Genomic DNA, 22767 nt, shown 5'->3' on the forward strand with positions numbered 1-22767 from the left:
GTGACGCTACACATCAGTCTTGATCCCTCAAAATGACCCGGAAGACATTCTTTAATCGATTGCAAACATTTATACTGTCCTCTTTACAACTATTGGAATCATAATCATAACTGGATGCGTAACAAGAAAGCATATTCTCCGAATCTGAAGCCATTGTTTTGATTCTCGAGCAATGTAAGACGTTTTGGCGTGACGTCATGAACTGGGGGTGGGACTTTCTGAAAATGCCCAATTCGCAGCTCAATTTTTTGCAGATTTTGGACACATTAAGTCATTTTTATTGGTGTTTTGCATTTGACTAAAAATATCAGCCTGTGTGTTTTGGGTATTTTAGATGCTATAAAACGTGTTTCTGATGTAAGTTAGGAAACAAAAAAGTGACGTCGGTTGTCCTTTAAATGTTGAGATGTTTCATAACTTGAAAATTTTAGAGACGTTTGTAAGTGAACGTCTGAAATAATGTCTTCCCGGAGGCCCGGGCCGTGCAACTTTTACATCGGGTGTACAACTTACAGAACGTCTCCGCCCGGGTGGCCGATAACTTAAAAAAAAAAAGTTGTTTTTTTTTAAACTTAATTACTTAATTTTAAAGTGTTGTTCTGTTATATATTCTGATTATCAATCCCTAATCCCTAACTTTGCAACAATGTGTTTTTTGCGATTAGTCGTCTTATTGTGTTTCAAGTTGTGAAAAATGGGGCAGGCAATTTTATGGCTGGGCAGGCAACTTTTCAGAGTTGTCTGCCCTGGTGTCCGGTAATTTTTTGTCATGAGTTTCAGACACTGCGTACAGTAACACCACACTTGACTAAGCCTAATGTATAAAAGAATTGCAAGTGTGACATGCTCAGAAGCAGCCATTTTGGGGGTTTGAGTTCACCCAAAATTTCTCTGTCCTTGTTGCTTCTGCAAAAAATAGTGAGAAAGAGTATAGTGTTGGGCGGCCCGGTAGTCGAGTGGTTAGCACACCGGCTTCACAGTGCAGAGGTCGCCGGTTCGCGTCCCGGTCCGGCCTCCCTGTGTGGAGTTTGCATGTTCTCGCCGAACCCGCGTGGGTTTTCTCCGGGTCCTCCGGTTTCCTCCCACACTCCAAAAACATGCATGGCAGGCAGATTGACCACTCCAAATTGTCCCTAGGTGTGAGTGTGAGAGTGAATGTTGTATGTCTTTGTGTGTCCTGCGATTGGCTGGCAACCAATTCGGGGTGTCCCCCGCCTCGTGCCCGAAGACAGCTGAGATATGCTCCAGCAACCCCCGCGACCCTAGTGAGGAATATGCGGTACGGAAAATGAGATGAGATGAGTATAGTGTTTATACTGGTGACCAATATGCATGCTCTGAAATTTCCAGGGTGCTGAATCCCAACTCAGTCTATCAGATATGACATGCAGTGAAAGCACCTCATCGTTCCCCTCAGACAGTCAAACATCCACTCCAGAAATCTTGGTAGGTCTGGTGTACAACGCCACAATGGGACATCTCGCTGTGGAAGTCATCAAAGGCATACATTTCAAGAATATTGCTACCAATAAGCCACCCAGTAAGTATTGCCCAATGTTTATTTATGTATTTACAGTGTTTGAAATAACGTCTGCCCGGCGGCCCGGGACGTACAACTTTAACGTTGGACGTACAACTTTCAAAATGTCTCGGCCCGGGTGGGCGACAACTTTTTCAAGAAGAAAGAAAAAAAGATTACAGTGGTACCTCGGTTCTCAACCATAATTCGTTCCAGGACCCTGTTCGAAAAGCAATTTTTTTTCGAACACCGAAACCATCTCTTTGCTCCTGTCACTTGAGAGTTGACAGCGGGGTGGGGGGGGCTGCCTCTCCCGGCCGTTCTCCACCTGCTGTCAATTCTCTAATCACGGACACGGGGCATTTATACGGTTCGCGATCACCTCGCCAATGCCGGATGATTGACTCAACTCGCCACCATACCCGGACTCTTCCTTCGATGCGAGTGTATCCGGTCCGAGGTAAATGTATGTCATCTTCCCGGAATGCGTAATTTTGCACCCTCGTGTGCCATTTGCTTTTTGGCGTAGTAAGCGGGTCGGATCACGCCCTGCCTTCTTACTCGCTGTGTTTTCTTTTATTTGTGAATAAACATCCTGCTTGGGTAGTACGTGTCTGCTTTGGGATCCCAAACATTCCACTACGTTCCGACGAGTCAGCTGCCGTCACTCTCGCTCGGAACGTGACAGCTACGGATGACTCGGCTACAGGATGTTCTTTTCTCTTAAAATATCTATCCAATGACACTTGCTGTCACTCCCACAGTTACATCACTAGATTTCACAGCCTCCTTATTCTTTAATATCGTACTGATCGTAGATTTCGCCATGCTGTATTCCCTCGCCAGATCAGACACTCGCACGCCTCCTTCATATTTTGCGATTATTTCTTTCTTAAATGCAATAGTTGTACGCACTACTTTTCTTTAAGCAGCACTTACTTTCTTTGGAGGCATGATTAGGGGCTAAAACTCTTCATACACCTATATTAAACGCGAGAGCAAAACGCAGCACGTCCGCTAGCGACAACAGTTGGTCACGAACAGAGTGATACACCCATGTGCCGCTCAGCTCCCCACCCTCGCGTACGCACTCACACATCGTATTGGCGTTCGAACACCGATAGATGTTCGAACGCCAAAGCAAGAATATCTCGAATATTTTGTTCGAACACCGATTTGCACGAACTGTGAGGCGTTCGAGAACCGAGGTCCCACTGTATTTTCAAATCAAACGTTTGTTTTAGTCAATGAAGCAAAGGCTACAGGCAAACCACTACAAGCCACGTGGGCTCCTCTTTCTCAGCTTTCAAAACTTTCAAGAACACTTTTCAGTCACGGTATAGTCCGAAGCACGAAACAGGCTTCTGATATGCTGCCGTGCCTAGTATGCAAATTGCCAAATGGACGTTCGTTTAGCAATTGGCCCAAATTTGCATAAAATTGATCGTAGGACTTTGGCCAAAAATTCTCTAGTCAGTCATTTTTAAACTAATACAAATTGCCAAACGAACGTTCGTTTGGCAATTTGCATACTCGGCACAGCAGCCAATCAGAAGCCTGTTTCATGCTTCGGACTATACCGTGACTGAAAAGTGTACTGGAGAGTTTTGAAAGCCGCTTAGAAAGAGGAGGCCATGTGGCTTTGAGCAGACAACGCAACACAAATATTGCATTGTGGACCATGATAACTGGAGCAAAATCTTCAGCAAGGGATATTTACCATAAATTAAGCAAGGGAGCATTTGTGGTAGGTACGTCCTTAATTTAAAAAATCATTTATACTTAGCAACAATGTTTTTTTATTTTTTTTTGCGATTAGTCGTCTTATTGTGTTTCAAGTTGTGAAAAATGGGGCAGGCAACTTTATGGCCGGGCAGGCAACTTTTCAGAGTTGTCTGCTCGGGTGTCCGCTAACTTTTGGTCAGGAGTTTCAGACACTGGTATTTATTGTGGTAACAATTTGACTACCAGCCCGACCAACTTTCTAAATGTATTTTTTATGCTTAAAGGTCTGATATGCAAAAATAACGCATTCTTCTTCTAAAAGAGAAAAAAACACAATTTCGCACATATGTAGAAGTATAATTTCCATACATCTTCCGAACTGCTTATCCCTCACTCGGGTCACTGCGTGTGCTAGAGCTTCCATCACCTGTCTTTAGGCACATATGGTCACAAACATTGAGTATTGATCTAAAGGACAAAATCAGAAATACATGCATATACATTTCTTTCCTTTGTATAGTGTCTGTTAGAGATAAGGACGTGCTGCTCTTTCCACAGTAACCTGAGTGCCCACTGAGGGGTGTACAGGTTCCCTAATTAATTAAGGCACGTTCAACTGGGACACTTCGGGCCAGACCTGTGTCAAACTCATGTTGATGGTAAATGTGGGCAGAGAGGTCTGGACCTCCTTGCTTGTGCTTCATTGCTTGCATAGGATAATGGATGGATGCATAGACCAGAAATATTTTTATTTAGCTCAATTCTTATTCTATGAAGATATTTGATTTGATCCCTTGTTTTGTATATTTTCCTTTCTGGTCTCCACAGTTCAGTTCAGCCCTCTAAACAGCATGATCAATCTGAACAATCCTCTTGGGTAGAGTAGTACCTGTATTTATTCAAAAAGACAGCACGAGACACTGGAAGACATTTGTGAACTAAAAAACTTTTTCATTTACAGGACAACCGACACCTCTGGACAAGTTGCGTCCATAATTTGTAAAATCACGTCAAATTACTTCTACTGAGCGCATTTTACAAATATTCCACCGCATATAGCTATATTTTCCGTTTTAAGACTGAATATTCAGGAAGTCTTGTTTTCGAGTTGATATCGATTCCTTGAGTGATGTCAAGTAGGCAACGCCACTGACCGACAAAGCGACACACAATGCATTTTGGGCACTTTTTTTTCATCTGAAAACAACGTGTTGATCGCGAAATTAGAAGGAAAACTACATAAATAACGCAATGATGAATCGTTGTGTGTCGCACCAACACTACCAATTGCGGTAACGCGCATAGAAGGTGTAAATAAATTGACACTAATTCTCAGCAGACAAATCAGCCCATTTCCAACAGAGCTTGTGCGCCATCTTGTGCATTTTCTAGGACGCGACATTGGAGTCCAGATGGCTCGAATTGAGACGGACTTCTTTAATCGATTGCAAACATTTATGCTTTCCTCTTCAGAACTATTTGAATCATATTCATAAATGGATGAGTAACAAGAAAGCATCTTTTCCGAATCTGAACTCTCTGAAGCCATTGTTTTGATTCTCGAGCAGGGCAGTGTGTGATGGTGTTTCCTGCCGTAACGTCACGAACAAGGGGCGGGACTTTCTGAATCTCACCATTTCATCGCTCATTTTGTGGCAGTTCTGGGACACTTTAAGTCATTTTTATTTGTGTTTTGCATTTGACTAAAAATATCAGTCTGCGTGTTTTGGATATTTTAGATGCTATAAAACGTTTTTCTGATGTCAGTTAGGAAACAAAAAAAATGGTGTCGGTTGTCCTTTAAGACTGCATAGATTCTGTTTGCGGTTAATTTTCTTTGACAGTTGGTTTCAGGTCTATCTTGTGTGTGAATTTTAGAACTGTAGCGAATGTATTTCCCTTGTCCCATGAGGGGACAAGAGTTAGGCTTTTCTCCCCAAAAAAATCAGCCTCCAATCGGTGTCCCAGAGCTCGATCGTGGCGTTGTCACATCTCGTTGCCATCCGGGGCGCGCCCCGCCCCTCCTGTCACCTCCTCCGCCAATCCTGGGAGACGGCCCCTCCAATCATCGTACACCTGGGTTCCCACAACTGATTGTCATTTCATTGATGGTGCCTTCTGACTATATCTGTCTCGCGCTCACTACCGTCTCTGTCGGAGTATTTTTGGTCATTGCCGTTTCCACTTCCGTGTTGCCAGGTCTGCTATCATTCAGTTATCTTCCTTCACTCATCCCTGTTTGTTATTATTTGATGCTGTTTCCAGTAAAGACTCTTTATCCATCCAAGCCTGTCACGCCGTGTATTTCGGGTCCTTCCCTAACACCAAGAGTCCGTCGCTCGAGGTCTGCCTCCTAGCACTCGAGCGATCGTCACACAATACTCCGACCACCCATGGACCCCGCCGGCGTTGACAGGTATTTTACCGCCCTTGTACAAGAGGCGGAGCGTTCGAGCCAGCTGGCCCAGGCGATTGAGGAAATGCGCCACGCCACTACCTCGCTGGCTCAACGCCTCAAGGAGATGGAAAAGTGCATCGCCACCCTCTCTGTTCCTTCCCCCCCGCCCGTGGGCAGGCGCACGCCCCCGCTACCCCAACCCTCACGCTACGCAGGCGAAACCGAGCGCTGCGCTCAATTCCTAATGCAGTGTGCGCTCGTGTTTGAACAACATCCTGACGCCTACGTTAGCGATGAGGCTAAGGTAGCCTTCATCACCAGCCTGCTCGCGGGTGAAGCCGAATCATGGGTGCTGGCGGTACGAGAGTCCCGACCGGAGCTGTGCGCCTCGTATCCGGACTTCGTAGCCGAGATTCGCCGGGTGTTTCACCATCCAGTGACGGAGGTCGAGGCGGAAGGGAGAATCCTCGACTGCGTCCAAGGGGCCCGTTCGGCCGCAGAATACTCCGTCGCTTTCCGGATCCAGGCCGCTGGCAGCGGCTACGGCGACCGAGCGTTGAGGGGGGTGTTTCGTCACGGCTTGAATTCCGACCTAAAGGATGAGTTGGCTACCCGCGACGCCGGCACCACCTTCGACGACCTCGTCGGGATTGTCATCGGCTTGGATCAGCGTCTTCGAGAGCGGCGAAAGGAGCTGAGCGACCGACGGCCCGAGGTACCCCGAAGCCGACCTCGGTCGACCACACCCGGCAGCGACCGCGCGCAGCCCCAGGAGGGACTCTTTGAACCGATGGTGATAGGGGGGGGAGACGACCGCGCCAACCCGAGGGCTCGTCGCACCCGAGGCCCCCAGCCTAGGACCCACGGCCAATGTAAGTCCCCGCCGAAACGGAATCCGTTGGGGGCTAAGTCCACTACACGAGTCACACGGTTGGAGCTGGAGAGTGAACTATTTGGCCCCTCCAGCTCCCAAAGAGTGCGGGCACTAGTGGACTCGGGGGCCGACGGGTGCATTATCGACCCCCACCTGGCCGACCTGCTGGGCTGCCGACTTTTAGATCTCCTTCCCCCTAAGGAGATCGTCGACCTGGATGGCCGATTATTAGCCCGGGTCACCCACCTCACGGCCCCACTTAAGCTCCGAGTGGCAGGCAACCACGTGGAGCACCGCCAATTTCTTATTATGCCCTCCCGGAACGCGCCATTGGTCTTGGGTCTCCCCTGGCTCAAGGCCCATGACCCATCCATTTCTTGGGAGGGCCCCACCATTCAGGGCTGGAGCCCCTACTGCTACGCTAACTGCCTGCGGTCGGCTACGGCAGGGCGTAACCCCTCCCGCGGTGGCCCGCCCGAGGCCATCTGCCTCAAAGGCGTGCCACATTGCTACCACGACCTGCGGGAGGTGTTCAGCAAAGACAACGCCCAATCCCTGCCGCCCCACCGACCGTATGACTGTGCTATAGACTTGCAGCCAGGGGCTCCATTACCGGACTCCAGACTTTACCATATTTCACAACCGGAACGGGAAGCCCTGAGCACTTACATAGACTCCTCTCTAGCGGCAGGACTCATTCGGCCGTCGCGTTCCCCGCTGGGCGCAGGGTTTTTCTTTATCGACAAGAAGGACGGATCCCTGCGCCCATGCGTTGACTACCGGGGCCTGAACGACATCACCATCCGCAACAAATACCCTCTCCCCCTCATGGATTCGGCCTTTGCGCCCCTTCAGTCCGCCACCATTTTTTCTAAATTAGATCTTCGCAGCGCCTACCATTTGGTCCGAATCCGTGAGGGGGATGAATGGAAAACAGCCTTCAAGACGCCTTTAGGGCACTTTGAATACCTGGTGATGCCGTTCGGGCTCACGAACGCGCCTGCCGTATTCCAGAATTTAATTAATGATGTGCTCAGGGACTTCCTCAATGTTTTTGTTTTTGTTTACCTCGATGACATTCTTATTTTTTCTCGCTCTGCAGAAGAACACCGGCAACACGTCCGACGGGTCCTGGCGCGGCTCCTGCAAAACCGGCTCTATGTGAAGGCAGAGAAGTGTGACTTCCATGTCCGCTCTCTGTCGTTCCTGGGGTTTGTGGTGGAGCAGGGGCAGCTCAGGGCCGACCCCGCCAAAACCAAGGCGGTGGTGGAATGGCCGATCCCAAAGACGCGCAAGCAGCTTCAGCGGTTTTTGGGGTTTGCCAACTTCTACCGCCGCTTCATTCGCGGGTATAGTCAGAAGGCACTCCCCCTCACCAACCTCACGTCCACCAAGCTCCCTTTCAGGTGGACTCCCGATGCTGAGGGGGCTTTCAACCGCCTCCGTCGTGCCTTCACCAACCCCCCCGTTCTGCGTCATCCCGACCCGGATCTCCCGTTCACGGTCGAGGTTGACGCATCCGAGTCCGGAGTAGGGGCCGTCCTTTCCCAGCGCTCTCCCACCGACCAGAAGCTACGCCCATGCGCCTTCTTCTCCCGCCGGCTCAGCCCCGCCGAAGCCAATTACGACGTCGGCAATCGGGAACTGCTGGCGGTCGTCCTGGCCCTGCAGGAATGGAGACACTGGCTTGAGGGAGCTAAACACCCCTTCACCGTCTACACGGATCACAAGAACCTGGCGGCCATCCGGTCGGCCAAGAGACTTAACTCACGGCAGGCCCGATGGTCACTCTTCCTCACCCGTTTTGACTTTTCTCTCACCTACTGCCCAGGGTCACAGAACACCAAGCCCGACGCCCTATCCCGTATCCATGAGCCGGCAGAAAGGGAGGAGACCACCGCCAACATCCTGCCGGCCCAGCGCATCCTGGGCGCCCTGAGGTGGGAGGTTGAGAGAAAAGTCCAACAAGTCCAGGGAACCACCACCATCCCCAGGGGCTGTCCCAAGGATCGCCTGTTCGTCCCCCCCCCTCTACGCACCGAGGTGCTCATCTGGGGGCACACATCTAAGATAGCTTGCCACCCGGGGGTCAACAGGACGATCCAACTCATCGCCCAACGGTTCTGGTGGCCGGGGTTTAGGAGGGACATCACCCTCTTCGTGAAGGCCTGCCCGACCTGCGCCCGTGGAAAGGCCTCCCACCAGCCCCCGGCCGGACTCCTCCAGCCCCTACCGGTTCCGTCCAGACCCTGGTCCCACATCTCCGTCGACTTCGTGACAGGCCTTCCCCCCTCCCGTGGCAAGACGGTCGTCCTCACCGTAGTGGACCGATTCTCCAAGTCGGCCCACTTCGTTCCGTTAACCAGGTTGCCGTCCGCCACCGAGACGGCTCAACTCCTGGTTAACCATGTCGTCCGTCTCCACGGGATTCCGACGAACATCGTGTCGGATCGGGGACCGCAGTTCGTGTCCAAGGTATGGAAGCGTTTCTGTCGGTCCCTAGGGGCATCGGCGAGCCTGTCGTCTGGGTACCACCCCCAGACCAACGGACAGACGGAGAGGAAGAACCAGGACCTGGAGGCGGCCCTCCGGTGCGTGTGCCTCCACAACCCGGCGTCGTGGGCCCTGCACCTACCCTGGGTGGAGTACGACCACAACTCCCTGGTCTCCGCAGCCACAGGTCGGTCCCCATTCATGTCCGCCTGTGGCTATCAGCCGCCCTTATTTCCCACACAGGAAGGCCAGGTGGAGGTCCCGTCTATCGATCATCACCTCAGACGGGCCCACAGAGTCTGGAAGGAGACCAGGGACGCCCTGTCACGCACCGCATCCCGGAACCGGCGGGTGGCAGACCGCCATCGACGGCAAGCACCCAGCTACCAGGTCGGGCAGGAGGTCTGGCTATCCACGAAGGACCTTCGGCTGGCAGGGTCCTCGGCCAAGCTGGGCCCACGCTTCACGGGTCCCTTCCCCATCGAGGCCATCCTCAGCCCGGTCTCGGTGAGGCTCCGGCTACCACCCACCATGCGGATCCACCCCGTGTTTCATGTTTCCCTCCTCAAGCCAGTGGAGACCAGCCCCTTAGCCCCCACGCCCGCCCCCCCACCTCCCCCCCGGATATTGGACGACGGACCAGTCTACACCGTGCGGGAGATACTGGACTCCAGGCGCAGGGGCAGAGGAGTGCAGTACCTGGTCGACTGGGAGGGCTATGGACCTGAGGAACGTCAATGGGTCCCACGTGCCTGGATCCTCGACCCATCCCTCACCCGGGCGTTCCATGCGGCTCACCCATCCAAGCCTGGGGGGCCGCCAAGAGGCGTCCCTTGAGGGGGGGGCACTGTCACATCTCGTTGCCATCCGGGGCGCGCCCCGCCCCTCCTGTCACCTCCTCCGCCAATCCTGGGAGACGGCCCCTCCAATCATCGTACACCTGGGTTCCCACAGCTGATTGTCATTTCATTGATGGTGCCTTCTGACTATATCTGTCTCGCGCTCACTACCGTCTCTGTCGGAGTATTTTTGGTCATTGCCGTTTCCACTTCCGTGTTGCCAGGTCTGCTATCATTCAGTTATCTTCCTTCACTCATCCCTGTTTGTTATTATTTGATGCTGTTTCCAGTAAAGACTCTTTATCCATCCAAGCCTGTCACGCCGTGTATTTCGGGTCCTTCCCTAACACCAAGAGTCCGTCGCTCGAGGTCTGCCTCCTAGCACTCGAGCGATCGTCACAGGCGTGGCGTCGAGCAAGTCGTTCCGCCGTGCTGTGATCTCCGTCCGACGGCCGGCGTGAGCAGATTTGAAAGGGCACTTGAATGGCGATGCACTTCAAAGGCAGCACAGCGGTGCACACGTGTGACGCCACACAATCATAGCCGAATAATAGTCCAACACCACACAATCCATCTTGTCGACATAACTCCTGAGTTAAGTTTAACCTATCTTATGAAGAGACGTTTCAAAGTAGAGGTACCACTGTACTTGATGTTATTTTCTGTCATTTTTTTCCCATTTTCTTCCCTTGCATCTTTTATCTTTTGCCTTTGCTGAAATTGCGTCACCTTTTACCACCTATTTGACACTTTTGTTCGCTGTTTTTCTTACTGCTGCTGAACCCTTGTTGTCAGACGGGCTGTTCTGTTGTCTTAAACACATGATAGGTGGACAGGTTTATATTATCAGAGGTGAGTGTTTATCCCTGCTACCAGTTACACAAGTTTCATTTTTGTTTCAATGCGTCTTCATGTATGTAGATAATCAAGTTACTCATTGTTTCACAATTCACAAATATTGAATCAAATCCACATGTTAAAAGCTTGAATGAATGAACTGATTTATTTTCCCCACTCATCCATGAAGACGAGTGCTCATTTTAAACATGAAAGCTTCCTAGCATGCAGCCTCATCAGTGCCTCATCAGTCTTTGGTATCACTCCTGTTTTCTCATTATGCCTGCAATCCATAACTGTTTTCATATTTTTTTTCTTGTTCAAAAATAATGTACTTAATGATTGACTGAAGGACAACCGACATCACTTTTTTGTTTCCTAACTAACATCAGAAACCCGTTTTATAGCATCTAAAATACCCAAAACACGCAGTTTATATATTTTAGGTCAAATGCAAAACACCAATAAAAATGACTTAAAGTGTCCAAAAACTACTTCAAATTGAACCCGGAAGTGGCCAGTTTCACAAGGTCCCGCCGCCTTGTTCGTGGGGTCAACCCAAGACGTCTTGCCTTGCTGGAGAATCAAAACAATGGCTTCAGATTTGGAAAAGATGCTTTCTTGTTACTCATCCATTTATGAATATGATTCAAATAGTTCTGAAGAGGAAAGCATACATATTTACAATCGATTAAAGAATGTATTCCGGTCATTTTGATACATCCAGAGAGAAATGTAGTGATAAACTCTTTAGTGCTCACAGTACCCAAAAAAAGGCAGAAGAGGGCGACAAAGCTCCGTGTAAATTGTCTCCTGGGACGTTTTGTAAGCGAACATGAAATACACTGTAAAAGTCTTGACGCAACACACAACGATTCACCATCACATTATTTATGTTTTCCTTCTAATTTCGCCATCAACACGGATCAACATGAAGTACCGTAAAATGCATTGAGGTGATGCAAGGTATTTCCTTTCTCAGCGAGGGGCGTTCCTTTGGTGCCGTAGGGTGAGGACTCGTCACCAACTCAAAAACAAGACTTCCGGAATATTCAGTGCGAGTCTTAAAATGTAAAATATAGCTACAGTGAGACCTCAGCTTACGAACACCTTATCTTGCGAACTTTTCATCTTACGGACGTCAAATTTATTAAAATTAAACCTTGAAATACGCACTACTTTTCGCGATACACACCCACTGCGGCTGGTGGAGTGCTCTTCGGATCTGGCGGAGTGATCTTCGGATCTTCGACGGAAGCACAACTGCGCTCCAGCCGGCGCTACTTTCCACGCCCTCTCTCTATGAATTCAAACGTCGATCGCCTACGAGGAGCTTCTTGCAGATAATTTTACTCTCATGGGACCAAATCCCCATAAAACATAATTTTCTACTTTCTAATTTTCTAAGCCTTAAAACTACAAAAAATATACCTTATTTTATGCATAAGAAGTGTGCTATGGTATTATAATTAAAGAAATAAACTGTACTGTATAATAAAGTCGTTTTATTTATCTTTGTGATGGTCGTTGATTGCTTGATGGATTGGAGTGGCCGGTTTCCTCAGCATTAAACACTTGTTGAGGAACGGAGCCTTCTTCTTTCACCATCTTGAGGAACGACTGCCTGTCTGTTTAATGTTTAAACCACCTCCCCTCACTGCTGCCGTCTTGACCAATCACGTGGCTTTAACCGAAGATTGGGGGCAGGGAATAGAGGAGAAACAAAAGTCGGCAGCCATTTTCTTTTTGGAGAACGGCTTCACTCTCTCTTTGTCTGTAACCCCCACCCCATCACTGCTGCCTTCTTGACCAATCACGTGGCTTTAACCGACGACTGGGGGCGGGGAATAGAGGACCAAAACAAACCGGCTGCCATTTTTCTTGTTAGGAGAACAGGCCCGTTGGCGAATGACACATCACTTATTGTGGCAGCTCGGTGTGTATCCAGAAAAATAGTTTGTATGCCAAGGTAAAATTTTCATAAATTTAACATTCGTAAAACGAGGTATCACTGTATTGGAAGGCAGCTGGCACTCGACAGTATAAAAACCGGAGCTATTAATTCAGTTGACTCCCTCAGAGACAAGGACTGCTATACGCAGCTTTATTGTGATGATGAAACACTGTCTGGGCCACCGTCGTTATCTCGTTTACTTCCATTCCTACCATGTTTGCATTCAACGTTTAGCTTTATTATACAACGGATAGCAAAAGTCGACACAAAAATCAGTTGCCAGGATTTCGTAACACAAAAAAAAAAAACAATGATCAAAATAAATAACCTTGGGAAGACGATCCGATCCATCTATTGTTGTCCACATACGCCAAATTTTACTATCGTTCACACAAGTGGACAAAGGCACCCAAGAAGCAGTTCAGTTTATTCGTATTTTGCCCAATGGCACCACAGCAGTGCTTCCTGGATGTTGGGGGGTAGTTCTTCCCGAAACTGGGCCCCACCGTGGCAGGCGATAACTCTGAACCATTTGGCCATTGCTGCCTCATTCATGTGAAATAATCAAGAATGATTAAATTAATTAGTAATGTAGTTGAATAGTGGTGCTCACCCTCTACTAAATGTGACTGTCTTTATACATTTTAAATGGGAATTAGCACATACCTGACCGTATTAAAAGTGCCTCTTACTACTTACTCCCAAATAAAGTTGAGTAAGCTTTTCTTGATATTTTTTTTTGCTTACTTACACTGACTACTATTATGAACTGTTTACGACTTCCTCCATCTTGTCTAAGGCCTCACTTCTGCCTCAATAAAAAATAGCCCCTAAGCATGATGCTGCACCCACCACATGTCAGTTTTGGTCAGCTGATAAGCAGTGCTATGGCCTCCAAACATGTTTTTAGAATAGTGGCCAAACAGTTCAATCTTTGTTTCAATCACTTGTAACAAAAGAAAATGAAAAACAGCAGTGTACTATTTTCATAGCACCGTTCCCACCATTATCATATTTTTATGAATAATCATCAATTTTAGCAGTAGACGATTATAATCCTCTACCTTCAGGAAGATACATGTAGTCCATTTTATCATTGAAAGTATATTCAGGTTACACAGTTGCGTAGCAACAGGCCCAAAGAAAAGCTTCTTGTGCCCTTTGAGCTCTTGTCTGATGAGAAACACTTTGTTTCAGAGAAGGATGAAAAACAGCCTTCTACATTTATGACACCGACTGCGATGGTATTAGTTAGCATAAATTATTTGTGGGAATAATAATGCAGAGGATTTCATTCAGTCTATTGAAAGACCTAATGATTTTGCACAAATGACCGTTTCCTTTTGTTAGATGATTTACTGCCTCATTCAATGTTTGTTTGTGTGTATGTCGACAAAACACATGTGCTTCTAATAGTTCATTTCTCCATTTCTTTGCTCTTTGTTCAGACACGTACGTTAAGCTGACCTTACTGAATTCCATCGGCCATGAGATGTCCAAGTGTAAAACGTCTATCTGTCGGGGCCAACCCAACCCGACCTACAAAGAGACGTTTGTCTTCCAGGTTGCCCTTTTCCAGCTATGCGATGTAACACTCATTCTCTCTGTCTACAACAAACGCAGTATGAAACGCAAGGAGATGATCGGCTGGATCTCCCTAGGGCTCAATAGCTCCGGGGAGGAAGAGCTCACCCACTGGACTTTGATGAAAGAGTCTACAGGACAGCAGGTTTGCCGCTGGCACGTTTTGTTAGAGTCCTAGCTGTACTTCAAACGTACACATTAATATGACCACTAACTTTCCGGGCTGGTCATTTGTGCAGGGTAAAAACTGATGAGAACAAATGGGGCTCTTTTCATCACAATCAGCATGTTGGTGAACAAAGTGAATCAACCATTATTCACTTTTGAATTTCAATCAAATTAATTGCAAGTTTGAAATATAGATATATTTTGTGATCATAGAAAACATGCAACAGAGGTGCCCAATCATTTTTTTTAACCGAAGATTTACTTTTCGAGAAACGTGGTCGACCCGTAACCGCACATGTGTACACATACCCACTGAGAAGCACAGACACACACATTAATGCCATGATAAGCAACAGCCATAACTGACACTAATGTGAATGAAACAAAAAAATAAAGTACCGTATTTATTCGAGTATAACGCGCAAAATGTTCTACCTAACATTATAAACGTGGCCTGGGAAAAAAAATTATCATATATATTTAATGCTGTATCCCTTGCAGGAGGGGGCAACATTTCCATGGCTATTCTCGCCCATCAGGTTCGATTCTCGGAAAGACCCGGATTACGCGCATTCATTTTTTTGGGGGGGGATTGTTGATTACCATTTTTTTAGCTACGCTTCATTTCCTTTCCTCGCCTTGCCCAAACTGAAACGTGAGTTAAGCATTGCTGTTTTGCACAATTACCAATGTCCAGAGTTTCAATTCAATGTTGACATTGTCATTCAGTGTTTACATTGTCAATACATAGTATTTATCACAATGCTTGGTCTGAGCCGAGAAAAACTGAAATAAAATTTTATACCGATTTTTAATTGAAAATTAGGGGTGCGTGTTATACACATGTGCGGGTTATACTCGAATAAATACGGTGCATAAAATAGTTTCTTAATTTGTTACAAGGACATCACTGCCTACTGTAATAGAGACTTAACCCAGAGGCATTGCAGCTTGTTAAGTGCAAAGACTATCGAACACACCTCAGAATCTGAATCATCTTTATTGGCCAAGTGTGTAGGACACACAAAGAATTTGTCTCCAGTAGAACACGCTGTTCTAGTGTCATCATAAAAAAGACATGACAAATAAGTATGGAAGGATATTCCTGAATGTAAGTGGTCCCTCTTAGTAACATCGGTGAGACAATTTGCAAAGCATTAAGTAGAGCTAAAGTGACCAGGGGTAGAATGAAATATGATATCTACAGTAACAGTTGTACACTTGGTGCAGAAAATCAGTGAACCATTTTAAAGTGATAAGTCTCTGTATTTGTTGTGCAATACCTGTACCATTTTGTAATGCTCCACCTGGTGCTCTACATTCTCATTTTTTTTTGCTCGTGCCATCTGTAATTTGCAGATGAAACAAACTTTGAAGGACAATAATGAAAAGAAATGAACATCGCAACACCTCTAATCGAGAGCTGCAGTTACAGACTGCTAACTGCATTTCTCTCTCTCACTCTCTCTCTCTGTATATATACAGTATATCTATATCCACCAGATAGGGCCAAAACTCTCTCTGGGTGAAGCCATCTTAGGGGAATGTATATATATATATATATATATATATAGTGATGTCACGAGAGGCTGGGTCCTGGGGGGCAAATACATTCCCCTAAGATGGCTTCACCCAGAGAGAGTTTTGGCCCTATCTGGTGGAAGGCAGCAATTCAAACCCCACACCTGTGGCTGATCACGGCTTGATTGGCAAGCAAGGCTTTTAAGGCAGACAAGCTCCATTGCTGTGCGCTGTGGAGAAACTGATTGCTGCATGGAATTCATCGCCAGTTGGGACCATATGGATTTGGACCCTTGATAAAGGTGGCTCAGCTACCTGAGAAGAACATCAAGAGGGGTGAGGCCTAGAAACACATGGAAAAGAACTCTGTCTTCAGTTTCACCTCAGAAGAGACTTTATTAGGATTTAAGTATTGGAAGAGAGACTATTCTTGCCTTTGTTGCTTGTGAATTCCCCCTGAAACCCTTTATTAAAACCTTTGTTTGCATTCAAACCTGTCGCCCATTACGCTCCTTGTCCTGTCCCGCTGAGAGCGAGCCTCTCATAACATTACAATATTGGTGTCTGTCCCCCATTTTAGCTCGGGTCCTCTACCAGAGGCCAGGAAGCTTAAGGGTTCTGCGCAGTATCTGTGTTGTTTCCAGCACTGCGCTTTTCTGGACCGAGATATCCGATGTTGTTCCCAGGATCTGTTGAAACCACTCGTCGAGTTTGGGGGTCACTGCCCCAACTGCTCCGACCACCACAGGCACGACTGTCACCTTTACCTTCCAGGCTCTCTCCAGCTCCTCTCTGAGCCCTTGGTATTTCTCGATTTTCTCATGTTCCTTCTTTCTGATGTTTCCATCACTCGGGACTGCTACATCCACGACAATGGCATTCCTTTGCCCTTTATCTATGACCACGATATCTGGTTGGTTGGCCATTACCATCTTGTCAGTCTGTATCTGGAAGTCTCACGGGATCTTTGCTCGGTCATTCTCCACCACCTTGGGAGGTGTTTCCCATTTTGACCTTGGGGTTTCCAGTCCATACTCCGCACAGATGTTTCGGTAGACTATGCCAGCCACCTAGTTCTGGCGCTCCATGTAGGCTTTCCCTGCCAGCATCTTACACCCTGCAGTGATGTGTTGATTTGTCTCAGGTGCCTGTTTGCACAACCTACACCTTGGGTCTTGCCTGGTGTGGTATATCCCTGCCTCTATGGCTCGTGTGTTCAGGGCCTGCTCTTGAGCAGCCAGGATGAGTGCCTCTGTGCTGTCCTTTAGGCCAGCCCTCTCTAGCCACTGATAGGACTTCTTGAGATCAGCCACTTTGAGATCAGCCACAGGCAGATAACTCTGAAAAGTTGCCTGCCCGGCCACAAAGTTGCCTGCCCCATTTTTCACAACTTGAAACACAATAAGATGACTAATCGCAAAAAAAAAAACATTGTTGCGATGTATAAAGGACTTTTTTTTTAATTAAGGAAGTACCTACCACGAATGCTCCCTTGCTTAATTTATGGTAAATATCCCTTGCTGAAGATTTTGCTCGAGTTGTCGTTTGTCGTCATGGTGCACAACGCAATGTTTGTGTTGCGTTGTCTGCTCAAAGCCATGTAGACTCCTCTTTCTGAGCGGCTTTCAAAACTCTCAAGTACACTCTTCAGTCATAGTGTAGTCTGAAGCACGAAACAGGCTGAGTGGCTGCTGGTGCTGAGTATGTCGCATGGGCCAATGTTCATTTGCATACTCGGCACCGGCAGCCAATCAGAAGCCTGTTTCGTGCTTCAGACTACACTATGACTGAAAAGTGTACTTGAGAGTTTTGAAAGCCGTTCAGAAAGTGGAGTCCAGTTGGCTTGTCGCGGTTTGCTCGTAGCTTTTGCTTTATTGAATAAAACAAACGTTTGTTGTGTAACGTTGTGTGTAACGTGTAACTCTTATGGCGGGCATACAACTTCTAGAACCTCTCTGCCCAGGTGACCGACAACTTTTTCCCCCAAAAAAAACAAAAAAACGAAAGATTTTTGTTGTCAAATCAAATGTTTTCCGATTTCGAAATATTCATTCGGTTTGAAATTTCGGAATTTCGATCCGTTTGGCAATTTTTAATTTCGGTTCGTTTGGCAATTGACATACTCGGCAGCCAAGCAGAAGCCTGCATCGAAAAACTTTGCTTTTTTCCCGAGCGTTATCAGGTTGTGCATTTTCATATCATTTTCAAAAGTAGACGCTTCTTCAGTGGGCCTCAATCGGCAGTACATCCATCCATCTTCTGCCGCTTATCTGGGGTCGCGTCGCAGGGGCAGCAGCTTCAGTAGGGAAGCCCAGACTTCCCTCTCCCCAGCCACTTCTTCTATATCGTCCTGGCGGATCCCGAGGCGTTCCCATTCCAGCTAGGAGACATAGTCTCTCCAGCGTGTTCTGGGTCGTCCCCAGGGTCTCCTGCCAGTGGGGCATGCTTGGAACACCTCACGAGGGAGGCGTCCCAGGGGCATCCTAATCAGATGCCCGAGCCACCTCATCTGGCTCCTCTCGATGTGGAGGAGAAGCGGCTCGACTTTGAGCCCCTCCCGGATGACCGAGCTTCTCACCTTATCTCTAAGGGAGAGCCCGGACACCCGACGGAGAAAGCTCATTTCGGCCGCTTGCATCCGGGATCTCGTTCTTTCGGACACAACCCATTGCTCATGACCATAGATGAGGGTTGGGACGTCGATCGAACGGTAGATTGAGAGCTTTTCTTTGTGGCTCAGCTCCTTCTTCACCACGACAGATCAGTACAAAGTCCGCATCACAGGAGATGCCGCACCGATCCGCTTGTCGACCTCTCGCTCCCTTACACCCTCATTCGTGAACAAGACACCCAGATACTTAAACTCCTCCACTTGAGGCAAAATCTCCTCCCCGACCTGGAGAGGGCACTCCACCCTTTTATGACTGAGAACCATTGTCTCAGATTTGGAGGTGCTGATTCTCATCCCAACCGCTTCACATTCGGCTGTGAAACGCTCAAGCGAGAGTTGGAGAGCTCCACTCTAAGGCCCCAACAGTACCACATCATCTGCAAAAAGCAGAGATGCTATACTGAGGCCACCAAAACGGAAACCTTCAACGCTTCGGCTGCGCCTAGAAATCCTGTCCATAAAGGTTATGAACAGAATCGGTGACAAAGGGCAGCCTTGGTGGAGCCCAACTGGAAACGATTCCGACTTATTGCCGGCAATGCGAACCAGACTCTGACATCGGTCGTATAGGGACCGAACGGCCTGTATCAGGCGCTCCTGTACCCCATATTCCCGAAGCACCCCCACATAACTCCACGAGGGACACGGTCAAACGCTTTCTCCAAACCCACAAAGCACATGTGGACTGGTAGGGCGATTTCCCATGCACCCTCGAGGACCTTGCTAAGGGTGTAGAGCTGGTCCACTGTTCGGCGGCCGGGACGAAAACCACACTGTTTCTCCTCTATCCGAGGCTCGACTTTCCGACGGACCCACCCCTCTAGGACCCCTGAATAGACCTTTCCAGGGAGGCTGAGGAGTGTGATCCCTCTGTAGTTGGAACACACCCTCCGGTCCCCCTTTTTAAAGGTCAGCCAGGACAGCCCCACAACATCCAGAGCCTTTAGGAACTCCGGTTGGATCTCATCCACCCCCGGGACCTTGCCACCGAGGAGCTTTTTAACCACCTCGGTGACTTCAGTCACAAGGATCAGAGAGCCCACCTCGGAGTCCCCAGACACTGCTTCCTCCAAGGAAGGCGTGTTGGTGGAGTTGAGGAGGTCTTCGAAGTACTCTGCCCACCGGTTCACGACGTCTGGAGTCGAGGTGAGCAGTGCGCCACTCTCAGTGTACACAGTGTTAGTGGTGCACTGCTTTCCCCTCCTGAGACGCCGGATGGTGGACCAGAATTTCCTCGAAGCGGTCCAGAAATCGGCTTCCATGGCCTCACCGAACTCTTCCCATGCCTGTGTTTTTGCCTCGGCGACCACCGAGGCTACATTCCGCTTGGCTAATCGATACCTGTCAGCAGTCTCAGGAGTCCCACAGGCTATATAGGCCCGGTAGGACTCCTTCTTCAGCTTTACGGCATCCCTTACTAGTGGTGTCCACCAGCGAGTACGGGGGTTGCCGCCACGACAGGCACCTACCACCTTACGGCCACAACTCTGATTTGCCGCCTCAGCAAGGGAGGTACGGAACATGGTCCATTCGGACTCAATGTCCCCCACCTCCCCCGGGACATGTGTATAGTTCTGCCGGAGGTGGGAGTTGAAACTCCTTCTGACAGGGGATTCAGCCAGACGTTCCCAACAAACCGTCACAACACGTTTGGGTCTTCCAGGTCGGACTGGCATCTTCCCCCAACAACAGAGCCTACTCACCACCAGGTGGTGATCAGTTGACAGCTCCGCCCCTCTCTTCACTCGAGTGTCCAAAACATGAGGCCACAAATCCGATGATACAACGATAAAGTCAATCAGCGAACTGCGACCAAGGGTGTCCTGGTGCCATGTGCACATATGGATACCCTTATGTTTGAAGGAGTGTTTGTTATAGACAATCCGTGTCGAGCACAGAAGTCCAATAACAAAACACCACTCCTGTTCTGATTGGGGGGGCCATTCCTCCCAATCACGCCCTTCCAGGTCCCACTGTCATTGCCCACATGAGCATTGAAATCGCCCAGCAGAACAAGGGAGTCCCCAGGGGGAGCGCTCTCTAGCACACCACCTAAGGTCTCCAAAAAGGATGGGTACACTGAACTGCTGTTTTGTGCATATGCACAGACAACAGTCAGAACCCGTCCCCCCACCCGAAGGCGGAGGGAAGCAACCCTTTCGTCTACCGGGGTGAATCCCAACGTACAGGCGGCGAGTCGGGGGGCAATAAGTATGCCGACTCCTGCTCTACGCCTGTCACCGTGGGCAACTCCAGAGTGGAAGAGAGTCCAACCGCTTTCGAGAGGGCTGGTACCGGAACCCAGGCTATGTGTGGAGGCAAGCCCAACTATGTCTAGTTGGAACTTTTCGACCTCGTGCACCAGCTCAGGCTCCTTCCCTGTAAGAGAGGTGACATTCCACGTCCCAAGAACTACCTTCTGCAGTCGAGGGTAGGACCGCCAGGGTCTCCGCCTTTGGCTGCTGCCCAGCTCACAATGCACCCGACCCCTCTGGCCCCTCCCACGGGTGGTGAGCCCTTGAGAAGGGGGACCCATGTTTCCTCTTCGGGCTGAGCCCGACCGGGCCCCATGGGTGTAGGCCCGGCCACCAGGCGCTCGGCAACGAGCCCCATCTCCAGGCATGGGAAAACCAGATCCATCTTCATATGGGGTCTTCTAAGTCGTACTTTGTCTGGTCCCTCACCCAGGACCTGTTTGCCATGGGTGACCCTACCAGGGGCATAAAGCCCCAGACAACCGAGCTCCTAGGATCATTGGGACACACAAACCCCTCCACCACGGTAAGGTGACGACTCATGGAGAGGGCAGTACATATGTCAGGAATGTAGGAACAATTGGTGGGGCTGCAGGGAGTGGTCCTCTGCTTCCCCAACCTGAGAGTAGGGACCTATCATAGCAGTGTCCGGCGCCGGCATGTCTGGACATTAGGGATATATATGTAGGGCCGATACTACCAATAAGACTTTAGTTCGCTGAAGAAGCATCTTGGATAAGAAGCGACACGTCCAACACCTTCAAAAAAGTACAGATGACGGCTGAAGAAACCTTTTCATCGATGGACCACTCCTGAACGACTGAGAGCTTATACAGACGTATTGCTGCCAACTTTGGGATTCTGCTGGTACGTAACTTAGAAAAGGCCACTTTTAAATTAGCTGACTTAACAAAACACCTCAGATTCAAGCTTAGACAGAGTTAGTTCCTAAATGCTTGAAGCAGGCCCGCCTGGAACCCGGATACTTAGCCAATAAAATGCAACAAAACTATACTAGGAACATTTGCGAATTGGGAGATTTAACATAGAGATAAAAAAACAAACAGTCAGGAATAGAAAGTTATTATCAGCAATTACAAACTGAATTTACCCAAACCACAAAATCTAGCAGGAAGTGTGTGAATTTACTAAATCCGGATACATGAGGCACCACAGCAAAACCAAAGAGAGACAAAAGGGTAAATTTCAAAAATTACTTTTACTGAAACAATCTCAGCTACTGGCAAACACGCGAAAAATTAGGAATGAGCAGATTTCAAGGGAGAATTGGATCAAAAATTAGTCAGAGATCTCTCAGAGACAGAAAAGGCTGTACTAACCAAAGGTTTAAATTTCTCAGTTACTCCTAAAACAATACCTACAATAGACTACATCACAGCTACTGAATCGGCTATTAAAGAGCTTGAAACAAAAGAAAGAGCTTGAAACAGAGCTTGAAACAAAAAAAAAACAAAAGTGTGAGAATAGTCAGAAAATGGATAGAAAAATATCCCATCAATCAGGCTCCACAAATAACCCGCACAAGTCATCTGTACACTTGATGCAAAAAGCTATCAACCCAGCTAAACAGATCACAATTGATGAAGAGCTAGATACAATTATCACAGAGAAAGTAGTTACAAGGGATCATTCCTCAAGATGGTGAAAGAAGCCTATGTTCCTCATCAAGTGTTTAATGCTGAGGAAACCGAACACTCCATTCCATCAAACCATTAACGGCCATCACAAAGGTAAATAAAATGACTATTGTATAGTACAGTCTCTTTCTTTAGTCATAATACGATAGCACATTTATTATACATAAAATAAGGTATATTTTGTGTAGTTTTAAGGCTTAGAAAATTAGAAAGTAGAAAATTATGTTTTATGGGGACCTGGGAATGGATTATTCTCATTTTAATGGTTTTC

The 22767-nt window shown here is 48.1% G+C and overlaps 1 protein-coding gene across 11 annotated transcripts in view; it reads left to right on the plus strand.

The window, feature by feature from the left end:
• Positions 1-22767, plus strand: part of syt14a (synaptotagmin XIVa) — an 89876-nt gene that overhangs the window by 63922 nt on the left and 3187 nt on the right. For 4 of the 11 annotated variants that reach the window (XR_016116089.1, XM_089005108.1, XM_089005117.1 and 1 more), the window contains 3 exons: positions 1351-1540; positions 10644-10700; positions 14088-14368. Coding sequence is in view for 10 of the 11 variants with exons in the window: in XM_089005108.1 (XP_088861234.1) it covers positions 1351-1540; positions 10644-10700; positions 14088-14368 (528 nt within the window). In the remaining variant the exon portion in view is untranslated. Of the gene's footprint in view, positions 1-1350; positions 1541-10643; positions 10701-14087; positions 17543-22767 lie in introns of those variants that run through there. The other 7 variants (XM_089005113.1, XM_089005112.1, XM_089005110.1 and 4 more) reach the window with 7 other exon arrangements.

This window comes from Hippocampus bargibanti, linkage group LG09 (genome assembly GCF_051943395.1).
Source record: "Hippocampus bargibanti isolate YZ-2025 linkage group LG09, ASM5194339v1, whole genome shotgun sequence".
Lineage (NCBI taxonomy): Eukaryota > Metazoa > Chordata > Actinopteri > Syngnathiformes > Syngnathidae > Hippocampus > Hippocampus bargibanti.